Below are 22,646 nucleotides of genomic sequence, written 5' to 3'. Positions count from 1 at the left end.
TCCTGGTTCATAGGTCGATGCTCAACCACTGAGCCACACCATGCAGGCCACAGTTTATTCTTGTGTTATTATTTATTGTTGTGTTATTTTTCCATAAGAACAACTGTGAACCTATTTTTGCACCATCAGGCATAGTAGACTTCTGAATAAAGGGTATTGGTTGGAGTGTTGCTTGTACACCAAAAGGTTTGGGATTGATCCCTAGTCAGGGCACATACGGGAGGCAACTGATTGATGTTTCTCTCACATTGATGTTTCTCTCTATGTGTCTCTTACCCTTCCTCTCTCTAAAACATATCCTTGGGCAAAGATTTTTTTTAAAGTACCACCTACAGTAAAGACAGGTAGTTGGTTGGAGCGTATCCCATATACCAAAAAGGTTGCAAGTTCGCTTTCCAGTCAGGACACATACCTAGGTTGAGGTTTGATCCCCAGTTGGGGTGCATGAGGGAGGCACCCAATTGATGTTTCTCTCTCTCTCTCTCTCTCTCTCTCTCTCTCTCTCTCTCTCATCAATAAAAACATGTTCTCAAGGTGAGGATTAAAAAAAAAATCACATTGGTGAAAAAGTCAGTTCATGAAAAGGCATAACAATTATAAATATGTATGAATATAACAGTAGAACCCCCCTCCTCTCTTTGTCTCTCTCTCTCTCTTTCTCCATACGTGTGTGTGTGTGTGTGTGTGTGTGTGTGTGTGTGTGTGTGTGTAAAACTAATAGAACAGAAAGGAGAAATAGACAAATCCACAATACTAGTTGGAACCACAACATGCATCTCTCAGTAATTAATAGAACCAGTAGAGAGAAAATAAGGAAAGAAGACCTTAACAGCACTGTCAACTAACTTGACCTGAGAGCAGACCATTCTGCTGAGCACCAGCAGAATGTACATTTCCTTTCAAGTACATAGGGAACATTCAGTTAGGCCATTTTTGGTATAATAAGACAAATACAAAAGACTCAGAATAATATAAAGTATCATCTCTCACCAAAACAGAAACTAGAAATCACTGGTAGAAAGATGTCTGAAAAATTCCAAATACTGGGAAATTTACAACACACTCATATATAAATCTTAGGTCAAAGAAGAAATAACAAGGACAATGAGAAAATATTTTGAACTGAATGAAAATGAAAATATTTCAACATTTAAAGGAATACGAGCCTAGAGGGAACTTAGGTTATTTGATGCTTATAACAGAAAAGAAGAAAGGTCTTCTATCAATACTTTAACCTTGTACCTTAACAACTAGAAAAGAAGAGCAACTTAAACTCAAATCAAATAGAAGGAAATAATCAACAAGGGCAGAAATTTAAGCCTCCTGACCAAATAAAAAAAGAGAAAGCACAAATTTCCAGTATCAGGAATGAGAGAGGAAACATCACTACAGCTCCTACAGAAATTAAAATGATAAGTAATATTTTGAATAACACAATTGTAGCATGTCAGAAAGACACTGGAGCAAGGCTGAAGAGAGTTTCACTGGCCAAATCTGGCACCACTTGAGCACTAAAAATGGTGTAAATATAAATCATTGAAAACATGAAATTCATAGTTCCATATTGATAAAAGGTTGCTAATGAAAAAGGGAGGTCTCTTGCTTTGAGAAGAGTGCAGAGTGCTGACTAATAGATATGAAGGAAGTACTGAAGTTGGAATGTTATATTTTGCAACCATAGTAAAGATTGATTCAAGCAGAAGATATCAATCAATGTTAAATCTGTATGAAAATTTAGGTAAGTGGGATATATACATGGACATCAATGATTCTACATGTGATATTGTTAGCATAGGTAGCTAAAGATTAATAAAGGAAGGGAGCAGCCCTGCTGGCATGGCTCAGTGGTTGAGCATCTACCTAGGAATCAGGAGGTTGCAGTTCAGTTCCTGGTCACAGCACATGCCTGGGTTGTGGGCTCGATCCCCAGTGTGGGGTGTGCAGGAGGCAGCTGATCAATGATTATCTCTCTTCATTGATGTTTCTATTGCTCTCTCCCTCTCCCTCTCAGAAAAAAAAAAAAGTAAAAGAATAAAATAAAATAAAGGAAGGGAGCAAATGAAATCAGACATTATTAAGCATAATCAACTAGGGAGCATAAAGCCCGCTTAACCAGGAAGCTACCACTTCACAAATCCCAGGGGATTGCAGCATTTCCCTGCAACCTGTATAGGGAGGAAGAACTGACTTTTCAATCTCCCAGGTCCACTGGCTCAGAGAATAGGGGAAAGTGCTTCTATGAGGCATGAGGAGCCAAGATGGCAACCATAGAGGCCTGTTTGTCTAGCCTGGGAAAAGGATTGCATTGGATAAGGAACACAGAACCCCAGAAGATTTAGGAAATAGATTGGTTAGGGGGTGGATCCATCAGAAATCCATGAAAGCTTGGGAAGTTGATTGGTTAACTTGAAGAAAAGCCTGGTCTTTCCCAAGCCCATCTATATATATAAAAGCCTAAGTGATCAAATGACCGAACAACCGGTCGCTATGATGCACACTGACCACCAGGGGGCAGATGCTCAATGCAGGAGCTGCCCTCTGGTGATCAGTGCGCTTCCACAGTGGGAGCGCCATTCAGCTGACTGATCCATCCTGGTGGTCCACCAGCTGGGTAGCAGCCACTCACTCCCTCAGTAGTCCTGCAGGTTCAATCTCCGGAGAATGGGCCAGGCACCCACAGACTGGTGCTGCCAGCACTATCTGCGGCTGCTTCCCCTCCCTAGATGCTCTGCAAGGAAGAAACGATATAAAAGTGGCTACCAGGTGGCTTCCGACAACCGGCACAATGGATCCTGGATCCTGGATCCCGGGCCAGCAAGTGTGTCCCACCACCCACCCGAAGGGCCTATGGCATCCTGACCCTGGCCCCCCTCCCCCCGCCCCCCTGCCTCTGGCAGGCGCCAGATGCAGGGCCCACAGCTGGCTGATGAGTGCTGCTGCAGCAGCGTGAGCCTCTCCAGATTGGGACTGACTGGGCGTGAGCCTGCAGCAGGCACAGTGGGGCTGGGATGAGCAAGAGCGGCAGGCAGGAGTGGCAGGTGGCATTAGACTGAGGGTTTTGGCCCCATCCCCACAGGCCAACCCAAGGGACCCCACCCATGCATGAATTCGTGCACCGGGCCTCTAGTGATAATATAATCACAACTTAACAAAGAAGCTTTCTCCAAGAAACCAGAAACACCAATCAGAAAGGATATATGCATCCCTATGTTCATAGCAGCACAATTTACCATAGCTAATATTTGAAAACAGACTAAGTGCCCATCAGCAGATGAATGGATTAGAAAACTGTGGTACATCTACACAATGGAATACTATGCTGCTGTAAAAAAGAAGGAATTCTTACCATTTGCAATCGCATGGATGGAACTGGAGAGCATTATGCTAAGTGAAATAAGCTAGTCAGTGAAAGAAAAATACCACATGATCTCACTCATTTATGGATAATAAAGACTATTATAAACTGATGAACAAAAATAGATACAGAGGCAGAGCAGCATCGGACAGACTGTGAAACTACAGCGGGAAGGCCGGGGAGGGTTGGGGGACGGGGTAAGAGATCAACCGAAGGACTTGTATGCATGCATATAAGCATAACCAATGGACACAAGACACTGGTGGGTAGGGGAGGCGGGGGGAAGGTCAAGGGGAAAAAATAAAAGGAGACATATGTAATACTCTTGGTAATACTTTAAACAATAAAACAAAATTTAAAAAAATAAACAAAAACAAAAAACAAAGAAGCTTTCTCTCTGGTAACAGGCTTGCCAGGTTTGTTCACACACTGTCTCTGTAGCAGCCATGTGCCCTAGCAGCTGTGTGGCTCATAGCTGTGTGGACCTCAAGCAGTTTCCAAGCCCAGCCTGGGTACTGGATAGAGCAGCACCAGCCGGCCATAGCACAGCCAGGAACTGGACTAAACTTTGACATGGCACACAATCTCTAGACATTGGCCCTATTTCTGGGCTTAATGAAAACAAAATTGGATTTTTCCCAAGGCGGGACGGATGGAGAAGAGACATTAGAAACCTGGGAACAGCCTTCTATCTATGGTGATATATAACCTGAACAACATCTAAAGAGATTGGGCACACATTATTGCCTCAGTATTATTACTCCTTATAATGTGACTATTGGAATGCGACTATTAGGTTATTTTTTGAGATATCTTCAAATACTTAGCTCTTCTCTGTATGAGCCTAGCTAAACTCAGTTTTAGCTCTGTTCCAGATCTCTGTTCCAGAGTCCACTAATAACCAATGAGGTGTATTGCCTTTTGATAGAAAATTGAGCCTGGTATGTTTTGGAGAGATGGTGCCAGTGTGCCTTCTAAAGCCTGTGGAAAACCATAGCCTCGCAGGTGACCCCTTTCTGGGTTTGGATCAACTCTTTTATTTTTTGTTTTGGAAATCATCTTAAACTTACGGAGAAATTATAAGAATAAGAAGAGTACAGAGATCACCTATATTCTTCATCCTGATTTACCTATTGTCAATATTTTACCCTATATGTTAGCTGGCTAATATAGTCTTAAATTTTAATTTTCCTTCCTTCACTCTGCAAGTCTCCCCCCTACCCCCATTTTGGTCATGTAATACGTTCTGGAGAGTCTTCAAAACTGAGGAGGGTATATATAGGGTGTCCCAAAATTCACGCAAGAAGTAATTTTGATAGAAAACACAGGTTTATAATTAAAAATTGTAAATTTTTTATTGATTCATAAAGCATACAATATAGGGTTATGTATGGAATAGCACATCGGGTAAATGGCCTCCACGGCTTTGCTGGCACATACGCAAAGCCGTGGTCTTCATTGGTCTTCATTGTCCCTGCTCCTGGGCCGTAATTGGTACTTGGTAATGCTTATTGAATTAAAGGGATTGAAATCAAAGGGCAACAGATCTTAGAATCTGATTCAATTAACCAAGTACAATTAGGCTTTTATTTTTTGTTGTTGTTGTTAATGCTCACGCAAAATTCAAATCTTGCGTGAAATTTGGGACACCCTATACATTTGCTTCTTGAAGCCTGGATCTGTCTTGTCCCTATTTGTGGTTTCACCAGCAATATTAGAGTTGAGGCAGCCTAATTTATCTATGAAGAATAATATTGCAAATTTCTGTAGTGGTAGAAGAATTTGTGTGCATTCTGGTAGAAAGTACATGGTGTGGAGGGTGGAAGTTGTTAACCTAAATGTTTTCTGAAATTGTTGAGGTTGAAGATTTGGAGTGGAATTATATTGGAGCTAAAGAAGATAGGTGGTGTTCCTTGATTAAGTTCTATTTTGGAGGCAGAGCTACCAACTTACTATCACTTAACTATAGTTGAAGTCCGTAGAGATGTTAATAAAATTACCTAGGTTGGTAAATTCAGTACTACTTGGTCAGTTAATCTTTTTCTTGTTCCTCCCTATAGGAGATGTGCAAAAGAGTATAGGGCACCCTTTCCTGTTGGATCAGAGTTCACGAAACTAAAGTCCTTTGTAAAATCTAGAACTTAGTGCTATCAGGATCTAAGACTTTCTCTATGCTTCAGGACTGCTGGAATTATCAGGCAGGCCTGGATTGTCAAGAATGTAAGACGCCCTCGTTTTCTTAAGAGTAGGAAGATGTAAAAGAATTTTGTGATCACATAAACATAAATGGAAGTTCCAAAATTGATATAAATACAAAAAATTAGACACATAAACACAAATATTAATCATTGCAGTGCTACAGCAAGCACTTAAAGAAAATTAAATGTCCTGTATTAGGATTAAGGTATGGGGTATCAGTTAGAATGTGGAATATTCATATCATTCACATCCATGGAATTGAATTGTATACATCCATTAAACATCATAACTCATATTATCTGTAAACATGTAAAAGTGCTTGTGACATAATATGGAAAAATCAATATACATTTCCTGCACATGTGATTGTAACTAAAGCTACATATACTTATGAATAACATGATAGTAATAACTTATAGTAATGTTGTTATATAGCATTTTTGGTAGAACAGAAATTAACCACTTAAAAAATGAAGTAATAACTTATAGTAATGTTGTTATATAGCATTTTTTGGTAGAACAGAAATTACCCACTTAAAAAATGAACTTTATTTTTAGAGCAGTTTTAGGTTCATAGCAAAATTGATTAAAAGGCACGGAGAATTCTCATACACCCCTACATGTGTACAGCCTCCCCCATTGTCAACATCCCCCACCAGAGTGATACGTTTGTTACAATTGATGAACTTTTAGTGAATCATCATTAACACCCAGAGTTCATAGCCACTTTAAAAAAAAATGAAGTTGTTTGAATTTTGAAATCTCTCCAGGGTTTATTGGTCAACAATCCAGAAATCTGTACGCAGGGAATCTTAGACACTCACTCCCTGACAGCTGCTAGAGGCTGAACGTTTATAAAAATTAAACCAATAGGGAAATTTATTCCAGTTAATCCCCTCCAGAAGACCTCTATCCCCAACCTATTTTGCCTTTTAACTCTTTATTTCCCTCTCACTGTCGTGACTGGGCTGTGCCTGTTTGCTTGTGATTGAGCATCTCTCTCTGCACTGTTACATGTGGACTTGTCTTCTTCCATCTCCCTCTAGGCAGTACGTTTTCAACTGAGCACCTCAAGCTTCAACTCCAGAAGGAATCCCTAAGTGAGCTGAGGAAAGAGTGTACTGCGAAAAGGTAAATGAAACTCTGAGAATAATCGTTGTGAGTGTCAAGTTTACTTTGAGGATAGGATTTGGAAAAGTAGGATTCTTTAAAAATTGCTGTTATTAATTTGTATTCCACACACCTCAGGGACATATTCTTTTATTCAACAAATATTTATTAAGCACTTACTATGTCTCATACACTGATAGAGGCAGTTATTAAAGCTCCTAGTATATACTCATAATCAGAAATGAGAACTGTTCTAGTTTTCAAGGCCATAGCACCATGACTTGATGTCTGAATCTTCTCCTCTTCCTGTCTTCAACATGTAGTTTTTTCTTCAGTAATTTCTTTAGATTTACTGCTTTTTAATGTTAGCTCATTTGGATTACCTCAACAGCTCCTAGATGATCTCTCTAACATCATTCTCTCCGTCTTTCCAGTTTATCCTCCACGTTGTTATCAGACCTCTCCTCTATTTTTACCATATATATATATTTTTTAAGAGCTATGGTGATTGTTTTGCTTAACTTTCAAATAACCTTTAATAAATTGGTGCTATACAGCTGTAGCTAATTTTAGTCACTCCACAGCATTCACTTAACAAATGCTAATGCTTCTTCTCTTTATTTTTTTCTAGCACATGCTCAGTTTGTTGCCTCCTCTAATTCTTTTGCTCATCCTTACTCATTTGTGTGTTTTTTTCAGGAAAGTAATTTCATCCTGCATTTTTCTTTTAAAAACCTTAGCAATTGAAGACTTGAGCATGTTAGACCCAGAAAGAACCTTGGATTTCACCTAGTCTATTCCTCTCAGTTAGCAGATAGGAAAGCAAGGCTCTTGGGAGTTACTCTTTGTCCGACTCACTAGGAAAGCAGAATTAGATCCTCTATGTCTTCAGTGATGTTTGCATTATACAACTACGTTTACGTTTCATTTTGACCGACAGCTTCTCCTAAATGCTTTTTTCCCCTTACATTCTTTTTTTTTTTTAATATATTTTATTGATTTTTTACAGAGAGGAAGGGAGAGAGATAGAGAGTTAGAAACATCGATGAGAGAGAAACATCGATCAGCTGCCTCCTGCACATCTCCTACTGGGGATGTGCCTGCAACCCAGGTACATGCCCTTGACCGGAATCGAACCCAGGACCTTTCAGTCCGCAGGCCGACGCTCTATCCACTGAGCCAAACCGGTTTCGGCTCCCCTTACATTCTTAATGCAGTTGAGCAGGTATTTGTACTGTAGGTGTTTCATCTGTTGTTTATGTTTCTTGAGCAGTTCAAAAGAAGAGCTGCATCATCTCATGCTGTAGTTTTTGCTTGTTTGTTCTTTTTCTTAAATTATTTTCCTAACCTGGCAGCAGTTTTTTTGAGGTAGTTGTAACATGTAGTTGTAAGTGAAAAATAAAATATTTTTTTAAGGAACTACTAGATGGATATATCCTGAAATCATATTAAATGAGATGGTGGTTGCCTTATAGGTCCTCTTTAAACCTTGTTTCCTTGTTTATAAAATGGATACAATAATATTAACCTAATAGCGTTGTTATAATAATTAAATAAAGCACTTTGTAAAGCTCCTGGCATATAGTAGTAGGTGCTCGGTCAGTGATGATTTATACCCTTTACATCCCTTAAAGCAGGGGTCCTCAAACTTTTTAAACAGGGGGCCAGTTCACTGTCCCTCAGACCGTTGGAGGGCCGGACTATAGTTTAAAAAAAAACTGTGAACAAATTCCTATGCACACTGCACATATCTTATTTTGAAGTAAAAAAACAAAACGGGAACAAATACAATATTTGTATTTGCATGTGGCCCGCAGGCCGTAGTTTGAGGACCCCTGCCTTAAAGGGTATACACATATACTAGGCCTCAGTATGTATAGAGTTGGCTTGGTTGATAGTAGTTAGAGATAGGTAAGGATGCATGTTAGATATTATTCTTGCTTCTACTGCTAAGTTTCTGTGGCCTAGTCTACTAGTAGACCGTGCAATCTTTTTCTGTGTCAGTTATGTGGAAATAAATGTTTGAAAGCCTGTAAGCATTTTTTTTTAACAAATGTACTTTTTTTCTTCTCCTTAGAGAACTTTTTCTGAAGACTAATGCTCAGTTGACAATTCGTTGCAGGCAGTTACTATCTGAGCTTTCCTACATTTACCCAATTGATTTGGTAAGTTTCAAATTCTCTGAAAAAATGTTGTTTTGTTTTAAAAGATGATTTCTATTTGAAATTTCCTCTCAATGAAAAAACCCATTGCTCTAGTCTTAGTCATATGCTCTGTCATGATTTCATTCAGGAGCTAATATCCATTTTAAAAATAGATTTAGATTTGGTCGGCATTAAGTTCCACCATTAATTTTTCATACCAATTTGTTGGAGGGATGTGCTCATCTTCGTCTGAAAGAATACCAAAATCTTTAGGATCTTTTCACTCAAACACATTATCAGCTACCACCATTTCTTTTTAAAAAATAGATTTTTACTGATTTTTAGAGAGAGGAAGGGAGAGGGATAGAGAGATAGAAACATCGATGAGAGAGAAACATCAATTGGCTGTCTCCTGCACCCCCCCTACTGGGTGTCAAGCCCCCTATTTGGGCATATGTCCTGACCAGGAATCGAACCAGTGACCTCTTGGTTCATGAGTTGATACTCAACCACTAAGCTGCACTGGCCAGGCTCAACTACCACCATTTCTGATACATACATGCAGACACAGTACATGTCTCTCCTTAAAGAATATAATTACTAGTTAATTTATATTTATTAGTATTATTTCAGATATTCCTGTCAGACTGTTAAGTTCTTTAATCTAGTTTCTTGGAGTAAATGCAAAAAGTAAAACTTTATTAAAACTGACTAGATTCTTTTTAGAGAACCATATCTGCTAAATTTGATGTGTTTTTAGAATGAAGACTAATTTTTCATTTAAAGACTAATATTTTGAGAGGAAAGTTAATAGGATTTTAGGTTGCTCATAAATCTTATTAATTCTATTTAAGATTTTTCATTTATAGCTATGAATTGGGCAAAGGATATTTTTATGATAAAATTTTTATATGGCTTTTTGCTTCGACCTGCTGTTTTAAATGTTTATATTATAGAAAATTTCAAGTATATAAATATATAGTGGTATAATGAATCATCATGTACTAATCACCCAGCTTCAACAATTATGATAATATTTTAAGTCTAGGACAATATTGTCTTTGAATTAACACTGACTTGTTGAATTCTTGGAGATTTGACTTAGAGTTACTTTTCTTTATACGTAATAACAGTTAATTTCATTCTTTGGTTGTATTCACAGAATGAGCATAAGGATTATTTTGTATGTGGTGTCAAATTGCCCAATTCTGAGGACTTCCAAGGTATTTTATTTCTTTTACTTCTAAGTATTTGCTGTGTATAGGATATGAGTACGTTGCAGGGAAAAATAGAGATATCTTAAAATGTTGTTGCCTAGCCTTTCACCAGACGGTCTTGGACCTTTTGTCCCTTCCCAATTGTAAGTATATAGATTCAGATTCCCTGATAGACTTAAAAGGCCATTTGGTCTAATCATAGAGGAAAAAATAGTTGCACATTATATTTGAAACTTAAAAGAAAATATTTTTTAAAGGGCTTTAAGAAAATTAGACAGTGGGGTACGTAAGAATACTTATATCCTCCCTATTCTTTTGCTTTTATTTTCATGACAAATTTGTATGTGGTTGGGAGCAGAGAATAACAAACATTAATCTGTTGTTATTTAGAAAATCATATTTCTGCTGATGTGAAATGTATTTGGAAATTAAATTTTTTTACATTCCCACTATGACAGGTTAAAGTTGTTCTGTCATTTCTGTTCTCTTTTAATTAAAAAAATTATATTAAAGATAATATATACTATGATTCATAGTAATTGCTGATTTTAAAATATTTAATTTTCCTATTCTCTTTACCAGTATGCCAAAGAAAAGAACTTGGCAATAAAATATTTTTTTATTGTTAGCAAGGTAGCATTTCCCCCCTAGTCTACACAGTGCTTTAGGCCTGTTAAATAGCTTTATAAATTATTTTCAAAGCTAGCATATTATCTATTTGGGAAGAAGTTATTAAATATAGAGCATTACCAGTTTTGGTTGAGATGTCCTTCCATTTCCCTATAAAGGAAATGTTGTTATTTATGGTCCTTTAACATTTAAGACTATTTTAATTTATTACCTCTATTGGCCTTTACAGCAACCCTTACAACAAGTAGTTGGGACATGATAAAAGAAGAGTGATAAAACAGGAATGGAAAAACCTGTATTCAATCCTTGTTCACTTTCTAGAAACCATGTAATTTGGAGCAAGCCATCTAAGCTTTGAGTTGATTTCCTAATTGATAGTATGAACATATTAATTCATGTTGTGAGATTGTATCTATAAACGCATGATATTTTGCCTTATCTTTAATCTTTACAAAAACAAACATAGGAAACCCATAAGGAAGGTGGTACAGTCTCATTTACAGCGTGTAAATAGCTATTCAGTGATTTGCCAGAGACCACAAAGCTAGGTAATAATCTAGCTGGGATTTGCCTGGTTTTCATTGTACAGTGTTCCTTCCAATTTCTGTAAGTCATACAAATGTGCTTTCGTGTTGATTTTAGGCAAAGTTATGGTGTCTTAAAGCCCATGACACATCTTTTTCCTCATTCATCTATTTACAAAGCTACTGAGTACCTTGAGCCCTGTGCCAGGTTCCATGGATACAGAACATTCATTTATTGAAAAAATATTAATTCAACTCAGGTACTGTGCTGAGTTTTGAGGATATGATGATAGAAAAATATGTTCTCTCCTTTCATGGAGCATACACAGCCTATTGAGCTAATAAATAAGAAAATAAGTATGTAACAAGTATTTAGTAAAGTAATATGCTATCTTAGACAATAAAGGAACCTACGTTAGATAAAGCAGAGAACAGCTCTGAGGAGAAGCATTTAACAGAAAATTTGAAGCTGAAAGGAGTCAACTATATTACAGTTGGGGAGAGCATTACTTAGAAGAGGTGCAGCAAGTACAAAGGTCAGGATGCAGTAATGGGCTTGATAAATCTAAGAAAACTCAGGGTGAGGGGATTGGGAGAAAAGACCTGTATTTTGGGCAGTCATGTAATCTCTCAGAGCTTACTTTCTTGACCTGTAAAAAATGAGGTAATATCTACATCTCCAATTCATTGTGATGATTGAATGAGATAACATTTGAAAATGCTTTTCCTTTTAAAGGTGCTCATATAAATGCACTTGAAATTAGTTACAAGAGAGAGGAAGGAAAGAAGGAGAGGGAAGGATGCAAGGAAGGAGAGGAGAGAGAAGAAGAAGAAGAAGAAGAAGAAGAAGAAGAAGAAGAAGAAGAAGAAGAAGAAGAAGAAGAAGAAGAAGAAGAAGAAGAAGAAGAAGAAGAAGAAGAAGAAGAAGAAGAAGAAGAAGAAGAAGAAGAAGAAGAAGAAGAAGAAGAAGAAGAAGAAGAAGAAGAAGAAGAAGAAGAAGAAGAAGAAGAAGAAGAAGAAGAAGAAGAAGAAGAAGAAGAAGAAGAAGAAGAAGAAGAAGAAGAAGAAGAAGAAGAAGAAGAAGAAGAAGAAGAAGAAGAAGAAGAAGAAGAAGAAGAAGAAGAAGAAGAAGAAGAAGAAGAAGAAGAAGAAGAAGAAGAAGAAGAAGAAGAAGAAGAAGAAGAAGAAGAAGAAGAAGAAGAAGAAGAAGAAGAAGAAGAAGAAGAAGAAGAAGAAGAAGAAGAAGAAGAAGAAGAAGAAGAAGAAGAAGAAGAAGAAGAAGAAGAAGAAGAAGAAGAAGAAGAAGAAGAAGAAGAAGAAGAAGAAGAAGAAGAAGAAGAAGAAGAAGAAGAAGAAGAAGAAGAAGAAGAAGAAGAAGAAGAAGAAGAAGAAGAAGAAGAAGAAGAAGAAGAAGAAGAAGAAGAAGAAGAAGAAGAAGAAGAAGAAGAAGAAGAAGAAGAAGAAGAAGAAGAAGAAGAAGAAGAAGAAGAAGAAGAAGAAGAAGAAGAAGAAGAAGAAGAAGAAGAAGAAGAAGAAGAAGAAGAAGAAGAAGAAGAAGAAGAAGAAGAAGAAGAAGAAGAAGAAGAAGAAGAAGAAGAAGAAGAAGAAGAAGAAGAAGAAGAAGAAGAAGAAGAAGAAGAAGAAGAAGAAGAAGAAGAAGAAGAAGAAGAAGAAGAAGAAGAAGAAGAAGAAGAAGAAGAAGAAGAAGAAGAAGAAGAAGAAGAAGAAGAAGAAGAAGAAGAAGAAGAAGAAGAAGAAGAAGAAGAAGAAGAAGAAGAAGAAGAAGAAGAAGAAGAAGAAGAAGAAGAAGAAGAAGAAGAAGAAGAAGAAGAAGAAGAAGAAGAAGAAGAAGAAGAAGAAGAAGAAGAAGAAGAAGAAGAAGAAGAAGAAGAAGAAGAAGAAGAAGAAGAAGAAGAAGAAGAAGAAGAAGAAGAAGAAGAAGAAGAAGAAGAAGAAGAAGAAGAAGAAGAAGAAGAAGAAGAAGAAGAAGAAGAAGAAGAAGAAGAAGAAGAAGAAGAAGAAGAAGAAGAAGAAGAAGAAGAAGAAGAAGAAGAAGAAGAAGAAGAAGAAGAAGAAGAAGAAGAAGAAGAAGAAGAAGAAGAAGAAGAAGAAGAAGAAGAAGAAGAAGAAGAAGAAGAAGAAGAAGAAGAAGAAGAAGAAGAAGAAGAAGAAGAAGAAGAAGAAGAAGAAGAAGAAGAAGAAGAAGAAGAAGAAGAAGAAGAAGAAGAAGAAGAAGAAGAAGAAGAAGAAGAAGAAGAAGAAGAAGAAGAAGAAGAAGAAGAAGAAGAAGAAGAAGAAGAAGAAGAAGAAGAAGAAGAAGAAGAAGAAGAAGAAGAAGAAGAAGAAGAAGAAGAAGAAGAAGAAGAAGAAGAAGAAGAAGAAGAAGAAGAAGAAGAAGAAGAAGAAGAAGAAGAAGAAGAAGAAGAAGAAGAAGAAGAAGAAGAAGAAGAAGAAGAAGAAGAAGAAGAAGAAGAAGAAGAAGAAGAAGAAGAAGAAGAAGAAGAAGAAGAAGAAGAAGAAGAAGAAGAAGAAGAAGAAGAAGAAGAAGAAGAAGAAGAAGAAGAAGAAGAAGAAGAAGAAGAAGAAGAAGAAGAAGAAGAAGAAGAAGAAGAAGAAGAAGAAGAAGAAGAAGAAGAAGAAGAAGAAGAAGAAGAAGAAGAAGAAGAAGAAGAAGAAGAAGAAGAAGAAGAAGAAGAAGAAGAAGAAGAAGAAGAAGAAGAAGAAGAAGAAGAAGAAGAAGAAGAAGAAGAAGAAGAAGAAGAAGAAGAAGAAGAAGAAGAAGAAGAAGAAGAAGAAGAAGAAGAAGAAGAAGAAGAAGAAGAAGAAGAAGAAGAAGAAGAAGAAGAAGAAGAAGAAGAAGAAGAAGAAGAAGAAGAAGAAGAAGAAGAAGAAGAAGAAGAAGAAGAAGAAGAAGAAGAAGAAGAAGAAGAAGAAGAAGAAGAAGAAGAAGAAGAAGAAGAAGAAGAAGAAGAAGAAGAAGAAGAAGAAGAAGAAGAAGAAGAAGAAGAAGAAGAAGAAGAAGAAGAAGAAGAAGAAGAAGAAGAAGAAGAAGAAGAAGAAGAAGAAGAAGAAGAAGAAGAAGAAGAAGAAGAAGAAGAAGAAGAAGAAGAAGAAGAAGAAGAAGAAGAAGAAGAAGAAGAAGAAGAAGAAGAAGAAGAAGAAGAAGAAGAAGAAGAAGAAGAAGAAGAAGAAGAAGAAGAAGAAGAAGAAGAAGAAGAAGAAGAAGAAGAAGAAGAAGAAGAAGAAGAAGAAGAAGAAGAAGAAGAAGAAGAAGAAGAAGAAGAAGAAGAAGAAGAAGAAGAAGAAGAAGAAGAAGAAGAAGAAGAAGAAGAAGAAGAAGAAGAAGAAGAAGAAGAAGAAGAAGAAGAAGAAGAAGAAGAAGAAGAAGAAGAAGAAGAAGAAGAAGAAGAAGAAGAAGAAGAAGAAGAAGAAGAAGAAGAAGAAGAAGAAGAAGAAGAAGAAGAAGAAGAAGAAGAAGAAGAAGAAGAAGAAGAAGAAGAAGAAGAAGAAGAAGAAGAAGAAGAAGAAGAAGAAGAAGAAGAAGAAGAAGAAGAAGAAGAAGAAGAAGAAGAAGAAGAAGAAGAAGAAGAAGAAGAAGAAGAAGAAGAAGAAGAAGAAGAAGAAGAAGAAGAAGAAGAAGAAGAAGAAGAAGAAGAAGAAGAAGAAGAAGAAGAAGAAGAAGAAGAAGAAGAAGAAGAAGAAGAAGAAGAAGAAGAAGAAGAAGAAGAAGAAGAAGAAGAAGAAGAAGAAGAAGAAGAAGAAGAAGAAGAAGAAGAAGAAGAAGAAGAAGAAGAAGAAGAAGAAGAAGAAGAAGAAGAAGAAGAAGAAGAAGAAGAAGAAGAAGAAGAAGAAGAAGAAGAAGAAGAAGAAGAAGAAGAAGAAGAAGAAGAAGAAGAAGAAGAAGAAGAAGAAGAAGAAGAAGAAGAAGAAGAAGAAGAAGAAGAAGAAGAAGAAGAAGAAGAAGAAGAAGAAGAAGAAGAAGAAGAAGAAGAAGAAGAAGAAGAAGAAGAAGAAGAAGAAGAAGAAGAAGAAGAAGAAGAAGAAGAAGAAGAAGAAGAAGAAGAAGAAGAAGAAGAAGAAGAAGAAGAAGAAGAAGAAGAAGAAGAAGAAGAAGAAGAAGAAGAAGAAGAAGAAGAAGAAGAAGAAGAAGAAGAAGAAGAAGAAGAAGAAGAAGAAGAAGAAGAAGAAGAAGAAGAAGAAGAAGAAGAAGAAGAAGAAGAAGAAGAAGAAGAAGAAGAAGAAGAAGAAGAAGAAGAAGAAGAAGAAGAAGAAGAAGAAGAAGAAGAAGAAGAAGAAGAAGAAGAAGAAGAAGAAGAAGAAGAAGAAGAAGAAGAAGAAGAAGAAGAAGAAGAAGAAGAAGAAGAAGAAGAAGAAGAAGAAGAAGAAGAAGAAGAAGAAGAAGAAGAAGAAGAAGAAGAAGAAGAAGAAGAAGAAGAAGAAGAAGAAGAAGAAGAAGAAGAAGAAGAAGAAGAAGAAGAAGAAGAAGAAGAAGAAGAAGAAGAAGAAGAAGAAGAAGAAGAAGAAGAAGAAGAAGAAGAAGAAGAAGAAGAAGAAGAAGAAGAAGAAGAAGAAGAAGAAGAAGAAGAAGAAGAAGAAGAAGAAGAAGAAGAAGAAGAAGAAGAAGAAGAAGAAGAAGAAGAAGAAGAAGAAGAAGAAGAAGAAGAAGAAGAAGAAGAAGAAGAAGAAGAAGAAGAAGAAGAAGAAGAAGAAGAAGAAGAAGAAGAAGAAGAAGAAGAAGAAGAAGAAGAAGAAGAAGAAGAAGAAGAAGAAGAAGAAGAAGAAGAAGAAGAAGAAGAAGAAGAAGAAGAAGAAGAAGAAGAAGAAGAAGAAGAAGAAGAAAGAAGAAAAGAAGAAGAAGAAGAAGAAGAAGAAGAAAGAAGAAGAAAGAAGAAGAAGAAGAAGAAGAAGAAGAAGAAAAGAAGAAGAAAGAAGAAGAAGAAGAAGAAGAAAGAAGAAGAAGAAAGAAGAAGAAGAAGAAGAAGAAGAAAGAAGAAGAAGAAGAAGAAGAAGAAGAAGAAGAAGAAGAAGAAGAAGAAGAAGAAGAAGAAGAAGAAAGAAGAAGAAAGAAGAAGAAGAAGAAAAGAAAGAAGAAGAAAGAAGAAGAAAGAAGAAGAAGAGGAAAGAAAGGGAGAAAGAGAGAGAGAGAGAGAAAGAAAGGGAGAAAGGGGAACAGAAAATCCCAGATCAGACCTATGTGGCTGGGGCATAGTGAGCAAGAGGTTGAGTTATATCAGGAGAAATAGGAAAGGTCAGCCAAGGCTCTGAGGCCACTGTAAGGAGTTTAATATTTTATCCTCAGTTGAGTGGGAAACCCCTGAACGGTTTCAAAAGGGGAATTATATGAGCTGATTTATGTTTTTAAAAGTTACTCTGGCTGCTAAAAGCAGAATGATTTGAAGGGAGGCAGTAAGGGAAGCAGGAATATCAGTATTGGTGACTGTCACCTTAATCCACTCTGGGACATTTCTTGATTCTGTTTTTTTTTTTCTTTGACGTTGTTTGTTTCCTAGTTTTTCATAGCTTTTATTAGTTACCTGTGCTTTGTGTATGCCCAACAAGCTGAATAAATTCTTCATACTCTTTAAAATAGAAGTTCAGCTTTTTAGTGCAGTTGCTGAAAAGTGAAATGGGAGATAAAATGAAATAAGTATTTACTTTCACTCTAAGGCCCTATTCATGCCCCATAACTCCTAGGAATCAGACATTTTAAGAAGCACATATGGTGGTATTGGACTTTAGAATTGTATGTTAGCATTCTGCAAGGCATTTCCATATACTCAGTTTACTGAGTGCCCTGTGTGTGTCACCTACCTGTGCCAGGTGCTGAGGGTATACAAAGATGATTACGACATTGATCCTACCTCAGTGAAGTTTCAGTCCAGTTGAGGCTATCCCACTTGTAATCAAGCCAATCAAGAAATATTTATTGCATTCATACTCTGTGTCAGGCATTTAGAAATTTTCCCAGGTACATGAGACTCAAAGAAGTGGGCATAATCAGTCTATCAGGAGGGGATCAGAAAAGCCTTTTTAGCAAAGATGGTGGCTGAGGTGTCTGAAAAAAATGAAATAATATTCCCCTGTTGAGAGAAGGGTAGCAGGACATTTTAGTTTGGGTAAGTAGAAATATGATAGCAGGGAATATCATGCACAATGCTATCTTGTTAATTAAATGTTCTATGAGGGAAGAAATTACATTCCATTTTTTTTTAAAGACAAGAAAATTGAGGCTCAGAGAGATTAGTTAATTTTTCCAAAGACTCATGCTAACCAGTGGCAAAACTAAAGTCATCCCTGGTCAGCCCGATTTTAAGGTACATATTATTCCTGTCATGATGCACTTTTCTTCCTTGTTTTGAGTAATAACCTCTTCCAAACTTCTGCCAGCCAGTAATGTTCTGTAACAGATGCATTCTCGGTGAGACTCTAGTGAAGGAATTCCAAACTGGTTATCCTATGTGATTCGTGAGACTTTGCTGGGATAGACTTTACATTGCATCACTTAATACTGTTTGGGAAACTCCGCCACAGTGGCCCAAAATGTACTGTGCCTTTCTAAATGGGTAACTTACTGTTAGAGTATGTCAGAGACCGGCACCCAATGGGAGTAAGTTGTCCGGTGAAGGTATTCATTTGAGTTCCATTGACAGAGACATTTCTTGTACAAAAAAAAAAAAGTTTGTGTGTCTTTTTAAGTAATCCATAACACCAGAGCCTTTTGTGGTAATGAGACCCAGATTTCCTTCTGTGTCTGTATCCCTTTATGCAGGCATGATTTCTTGGAAAGGAGAGTCCATATGTCAAACAGTGTCTCATTGAGAACATGGAATGATTCCATAGATGCTGTGGCAGTGATTAGAGTCTTAAATATTTTGTCCTGTCTGGATCAGTGGGTGCTTGGTTCCTTATCGAATCAGCTGCCTCAGTGATTGGGAAGGCAGGATGGTAAGAGCTTTTAGATCACTTATTGTACACGGATGCATTTGAACATTGATAGTTTGTCCAGCATATAAGTCAAAGAGACATTTGAATTAATTTATAATGTTGTCATGGAGAGTGTGTATTTGTGGAATTTATTATCAAAAAGTTACACAACAGCTGCAACCCTGAGTAACCACCAGCATTTAAAAAAACAAATCAGAAATATTTATTATGAGGAAATTGCAGATTTTTATTTTGTTTGAAGCCACTTAAAACATTGTGGTTTTTTTTAGGATTTTTTTTTTTTTTTTTACGTACCTGAGTCTTACAGTTTATTCCTGTTCCTCCCTGAACTCCCCCTCCAACTTCTCACCGACAAAACTATCATCTGTGACCTTTCTAACCCCCAGAGCAGCACAAGGAACACAGACAGACCTCTGCTCTGCATTAGGTGTTAGGGACGTCATTAATGCTTACTGGAAAAGTACACCCCAGAGAGCCAGGTTTTGGCTTTGGCAGGTAAAAAGTCTTTTAGATCTTGGAATGCTGGAAACCTTAAACCTTTTGGTTTTTTAGCTAAAGTGATTGGCAACAGAATGTGACATCTGAGGTTTTGTGGCCAGCAATAGCCATAATTAACCACATGAGCTCACATTTTCCCACTGGAGGTTCAGTGGTCTTGGGGTGATGAAAGTGACTTCCCTACCAGGAGGTGGTTTTCCTTTTGAGGGTATTGGAATACCCTTGGGCCCTGTAATGCCTCACCCGTGGTCCTTTTAAAATGTTTTTTAATATAAAGCTTTAATATTGGAAATCCAACACCCTGGTGTTTAACAGTGAGGCTGTGACTGAGCACTATGGTCTGGAAGAGGAAACAACCTGGGGTTTTTAATAGGTGGAACGGGGAGTCTTGTGGTGGAAACGATGGTGAGTGTGAATAACCAGAATCAAAGCTAATTTCCAATATTATCCAGTTTCTAGTTTTTGCTATTTCTTTTTGGCTTTTAATTTGCATATGTAGGCTTCTTGGAGATACCTTTTTATCATTAAATTTAAGCAAACTTGTTTCGATCATTGAAAAGAGGTGATGTTAGAAGACCAATTTTTGTTTTTTTAATAGCTCTGTGGATGTAGTCTCAAAATATGCAAATGTAATTCTTTAGTATTACTCCTTTAGTAATATGGAAAAAAGGTAGATGCTTGAGTGTTTAGCATTGGAGAGTTGTTGTTCTTTTAAACATTTGTAGTTTGCATTTGACCTCTTTGGGAGGCTAATTAAAAGGCCTTCTGTTGCTTCTGTCAGGTCATATAGGAAAGAAAAAGTTTAGTGTGAAGCACATACAGGAAAGTTCAAATCTAGGGCTTACCGATCCTTCATTACTGTAAGCCCTCTTTTCATCTCCTCTCCCTTCCAAAGAAGGCTCTTAAAGACCAAGTCCTTGGGTATTTTATGTTTGATAAGCCTCGTTACAGATTCAGCAACCTCTGATGCAGCTCAACATTCCAGCTGTGACTCCACAGATAGATATTTTGGGGGCCTGGGTATAGGCACAGTTCTCCCTCTCATTCCATCACTCATGGTTTTTATCTGTATAGCTTTGACTAATCAACTTATATGACCTAGATCTTGTTTTCTTTTCATCTCTAAATGGATAGCATTAGACTCAGTGGTTTTTAAGGTCTCTCCTAACTCTGTTACATGATTAAATTGTAAATGTGATGACTTTACAGTGTAATGTAATGTTAATCTCAAAGGTAGTGTGATATACAGATTTCAATAGAAGCAGAGTGCTGCGGTATTCAAGGTACTTGGGTGGGACTGGGGCAAGAGGACAAGGTCTTTAAAAATAGGAATAAAAATAGGATTCTAGTCAGTTAGGACATGACTCAGAACTGTCAGTTGAAATGAATGCTGTTTGATATTTTTTTTCATCAGTTTGATTTGAGAGAACATCAAACATTGGTTGAGAAGTCCATTCTCTGTCTGGTACTATACAAGCCACTGAGGACTCACAGACTTTTTATATGTTCTTTGCCATTCATAGAAAAGAGCAAAGAAACTCAGGTGGTACATGTGTGTCATATGCTTGATATGTTCTAGGCTTTCAAGTTAAAAAATTTATTCCACAGTTAAGTTCTGGGACAGTATGCTAGACTGCCTAGAGGACAGAGACAGTGTCAAGTCACCTGTAGACTAGCCGTATTACTTGGACAGGTTTCTTACCTTCTTTGAGCCTTAGTTTCTTAAGCTGCAAAATGAATGACATAGCATATAAAAAGTCCCCAGTTTAGTAATTATTGATGAATGAAGGACTGTCACAAATAAAGTATTATGGTCAATTCTGGTGGAAGAAAAGTATATCATAAAAGTTACCTATTTTTATAATATGATTCAAGAGAAACCAAGGGTCTGCTATGGCAGTCAAGGGTAGAGAATTCACTGAGGACTAGATGGCTACTAGTATAATGGCATTCCTACAACAAGAAGATAATGCTTAGATAACTAAGTATAAATATAAAAGAAGAATGTGAATAATATTACTAATAATTGAAGTTAAATGTACGCTTAGAAATCAGGAAATATTCAAGCCAAGGCCATCTCAAGTATTTCAGCCTTTCTTTGGTTGGAGGTATTCCAGATGATGTGTGAAATCTTTTAGTATATGTGCACGTGTGTGTGTGTTTGTGTGTGAAATTTTTTAAGTATTTTGGGAATACCATATATCAAGCAGTTACTTTTTTCTCCCTCCTGTGTCAAGTTTAAACTTTTTGTTGTATTACTCTGTTTTGAGTGCCTAATTGATTATCACTTGGTAGGTGGTAGCAGAAATCTGGTTGGTGAGTTAAAAATATAATTCTGTGACTTCTTAAAAGACAGTTACTTATGTTTGACTGGAGGATGCATGCATTTTTCAACAGTTGCTTCCATTTAATTACATAAATAGGATATATTAACTGTGGCTTTTTAGTTTTTCGCTTTTACTATTTAAAACATTTCCCCCCTTATTATATTTCAAACCTTATCAACTTATTTATGCAACACTATCTTTATGAATATTGAGAACATACCCTATAAAAGATTATGCTATTTCACTTCATATTAGAATTCGTAATGCTGTATAGTAGTATAGCAGCACAACTATATTGCTTATAAGTTGTTAATGAATAAAATGTACAGTGCTTATATAATGAGTTATCTTTAAACCTTTGAAACTAACTTTCACATTGTATAATAGACTCAACTATCATTTCTACCTTTAAAAATGCTGGGAAAGGAAGTAATGAATATTTGAATATATTAAGAATTCTTTAAATATATATCAAATGTTAATCTCACCACATTAATTATTGGGAAATAGTTTTAAATATAGTAAAGTAAATTTAAAGTGTGTTTAGATTTGTCTAAAATTCATATAATTGAGTTAAGTTTATAATATAAATGTATAATTGAGTTTAAGATTATAAATGTAAACTATGTAATTTAGATAAGATTAATATTTTATTTACCAGTTATTTCTTAATAAAATCTCCTTTGAAATTGATTCATTATGATCTCATAGCTACATTTAGAAGGTAAATAATTGTTTTCTTCTGCTTTTAATCTACAGCAAAAGATGATGGAAGCATTGCTGTTGCCCTTGGTTACACTGCACATTTGGTCTCCATGATTTCCTTTTTCCTGCAAGTGCCCCTCAGATATCCTATAATTCATAAGGGATCTAGATCAACAATCAAAGATAATATCAATGACAAGCTGACAGAAAAGGAGAGAGAGTAAGTATCTTTTTAAAATATATTTTTAATATCAAGCCAGTATAAAACATGGAGTATATTAAAAACATAAAATGTGACTTAGATTGTGGTAATTTTTATATATACTTTGTAAAATTCTGTTTCTTTTATTTATTTATTTTTTAAATTTCTTTATTGATTAAGGTGTCCTTATCCCCCCCATTTCCTCCCCCTCCTACTCATGCCCTCACCCCCCTGTTGTCGATGCTTCTCTGTCTCTGGATCTGTTTTTGTTCATCAGTTTATGTTGTTCATTATATTCCATAAATGAGTGATATCATGTGATATTTATCTTTCTCTGACTGGCTTATTTCGCTTAGCATAATGGTCTCCAGTTCCATCCATGCTGTTGCAAGTAGTAAGAATTCCTTTCTTTTTTACCGAGCATAGTATTCCATTCTGTATATGTACCACAGGTTTTTAATCCACTCATCTGCTGATGGGCACTTAGGCTGTTTCCAAATCTTACCTATGGTGAATTGTGCCGCTATGAACATAGGGGTGCATATATCCTTTCTGATTGGTGTTTCTAATTTCTTGAGATATATTCCTAGAAGTGGGATCACTGGGTCAAATGGGAGTTCCATTTTTAGTTTTTTGAGGAAACTCCATACTGTTTTCCACAGTGGCTGCACCAGTTCTGTTTCTTTTAAATAGAATATAGTCATTCATTCATTTAGATTGTAATGGACCTACTCCTACACTTGTTAAAGTTGCTAATGATTGCAAAATTGACTCATTTAAGTTTAATTTG

The 22,646-nt window shown here is 36.3% G+C and overlaps 1 protein-coding gene across 9 annotated transcripts in view; it reads left to right on the top strand.

Annotated features, from left to right (window-relative positions):
• Positions 1-22,646, top strand: part of UVRAG (UV radiation resistance associated) — a 283,373-nt gene that overhangs the window by 138,433 nt on the left and 122,294 nt on the right. For all 9 annotated transcript variants that reach the window (XM_014540397.1, XM_014540405.1, XM_014540399.1 and 6 more), the window contains 4 exons: positions 6,601-6,685; positions 8,742-8,829; positions 9,971-10,031; positions 21,709-21,874. In XM_014540397.1, coding sequence (XP_014395883.1) covers positions 6,601-6,685; positions 8,742-8,829; positions 9,971-10,031; positions 21,709-21,874 — 400 coding nt within the window. The remainder of the gene's footprint in view (positions 1-6,600; positions 6,686-8,741; positions 8,830-9,970; positions 10,032-21,708; positions 21,875-22,646) is intronic.

Source organism: Myotis brandtii, unplaced genomic scaffold, assembly GCF_000412655.1.
Source record: "Myotis brandtii unplaced genomic scaffold, ASM41265v1 scaffold244, whole genome shotgun sequence".
Classification (NCBI taxonomy): domain Eukaryota; kingdom Metazoa; phylum Chordata; class Mammalia; order Chiroptera; family Vespertilionidae; genus Myotis; species Myotis brandtii.
This window is presented reverse-complemented; position numbering and strand designations above follow the sequence as displayed.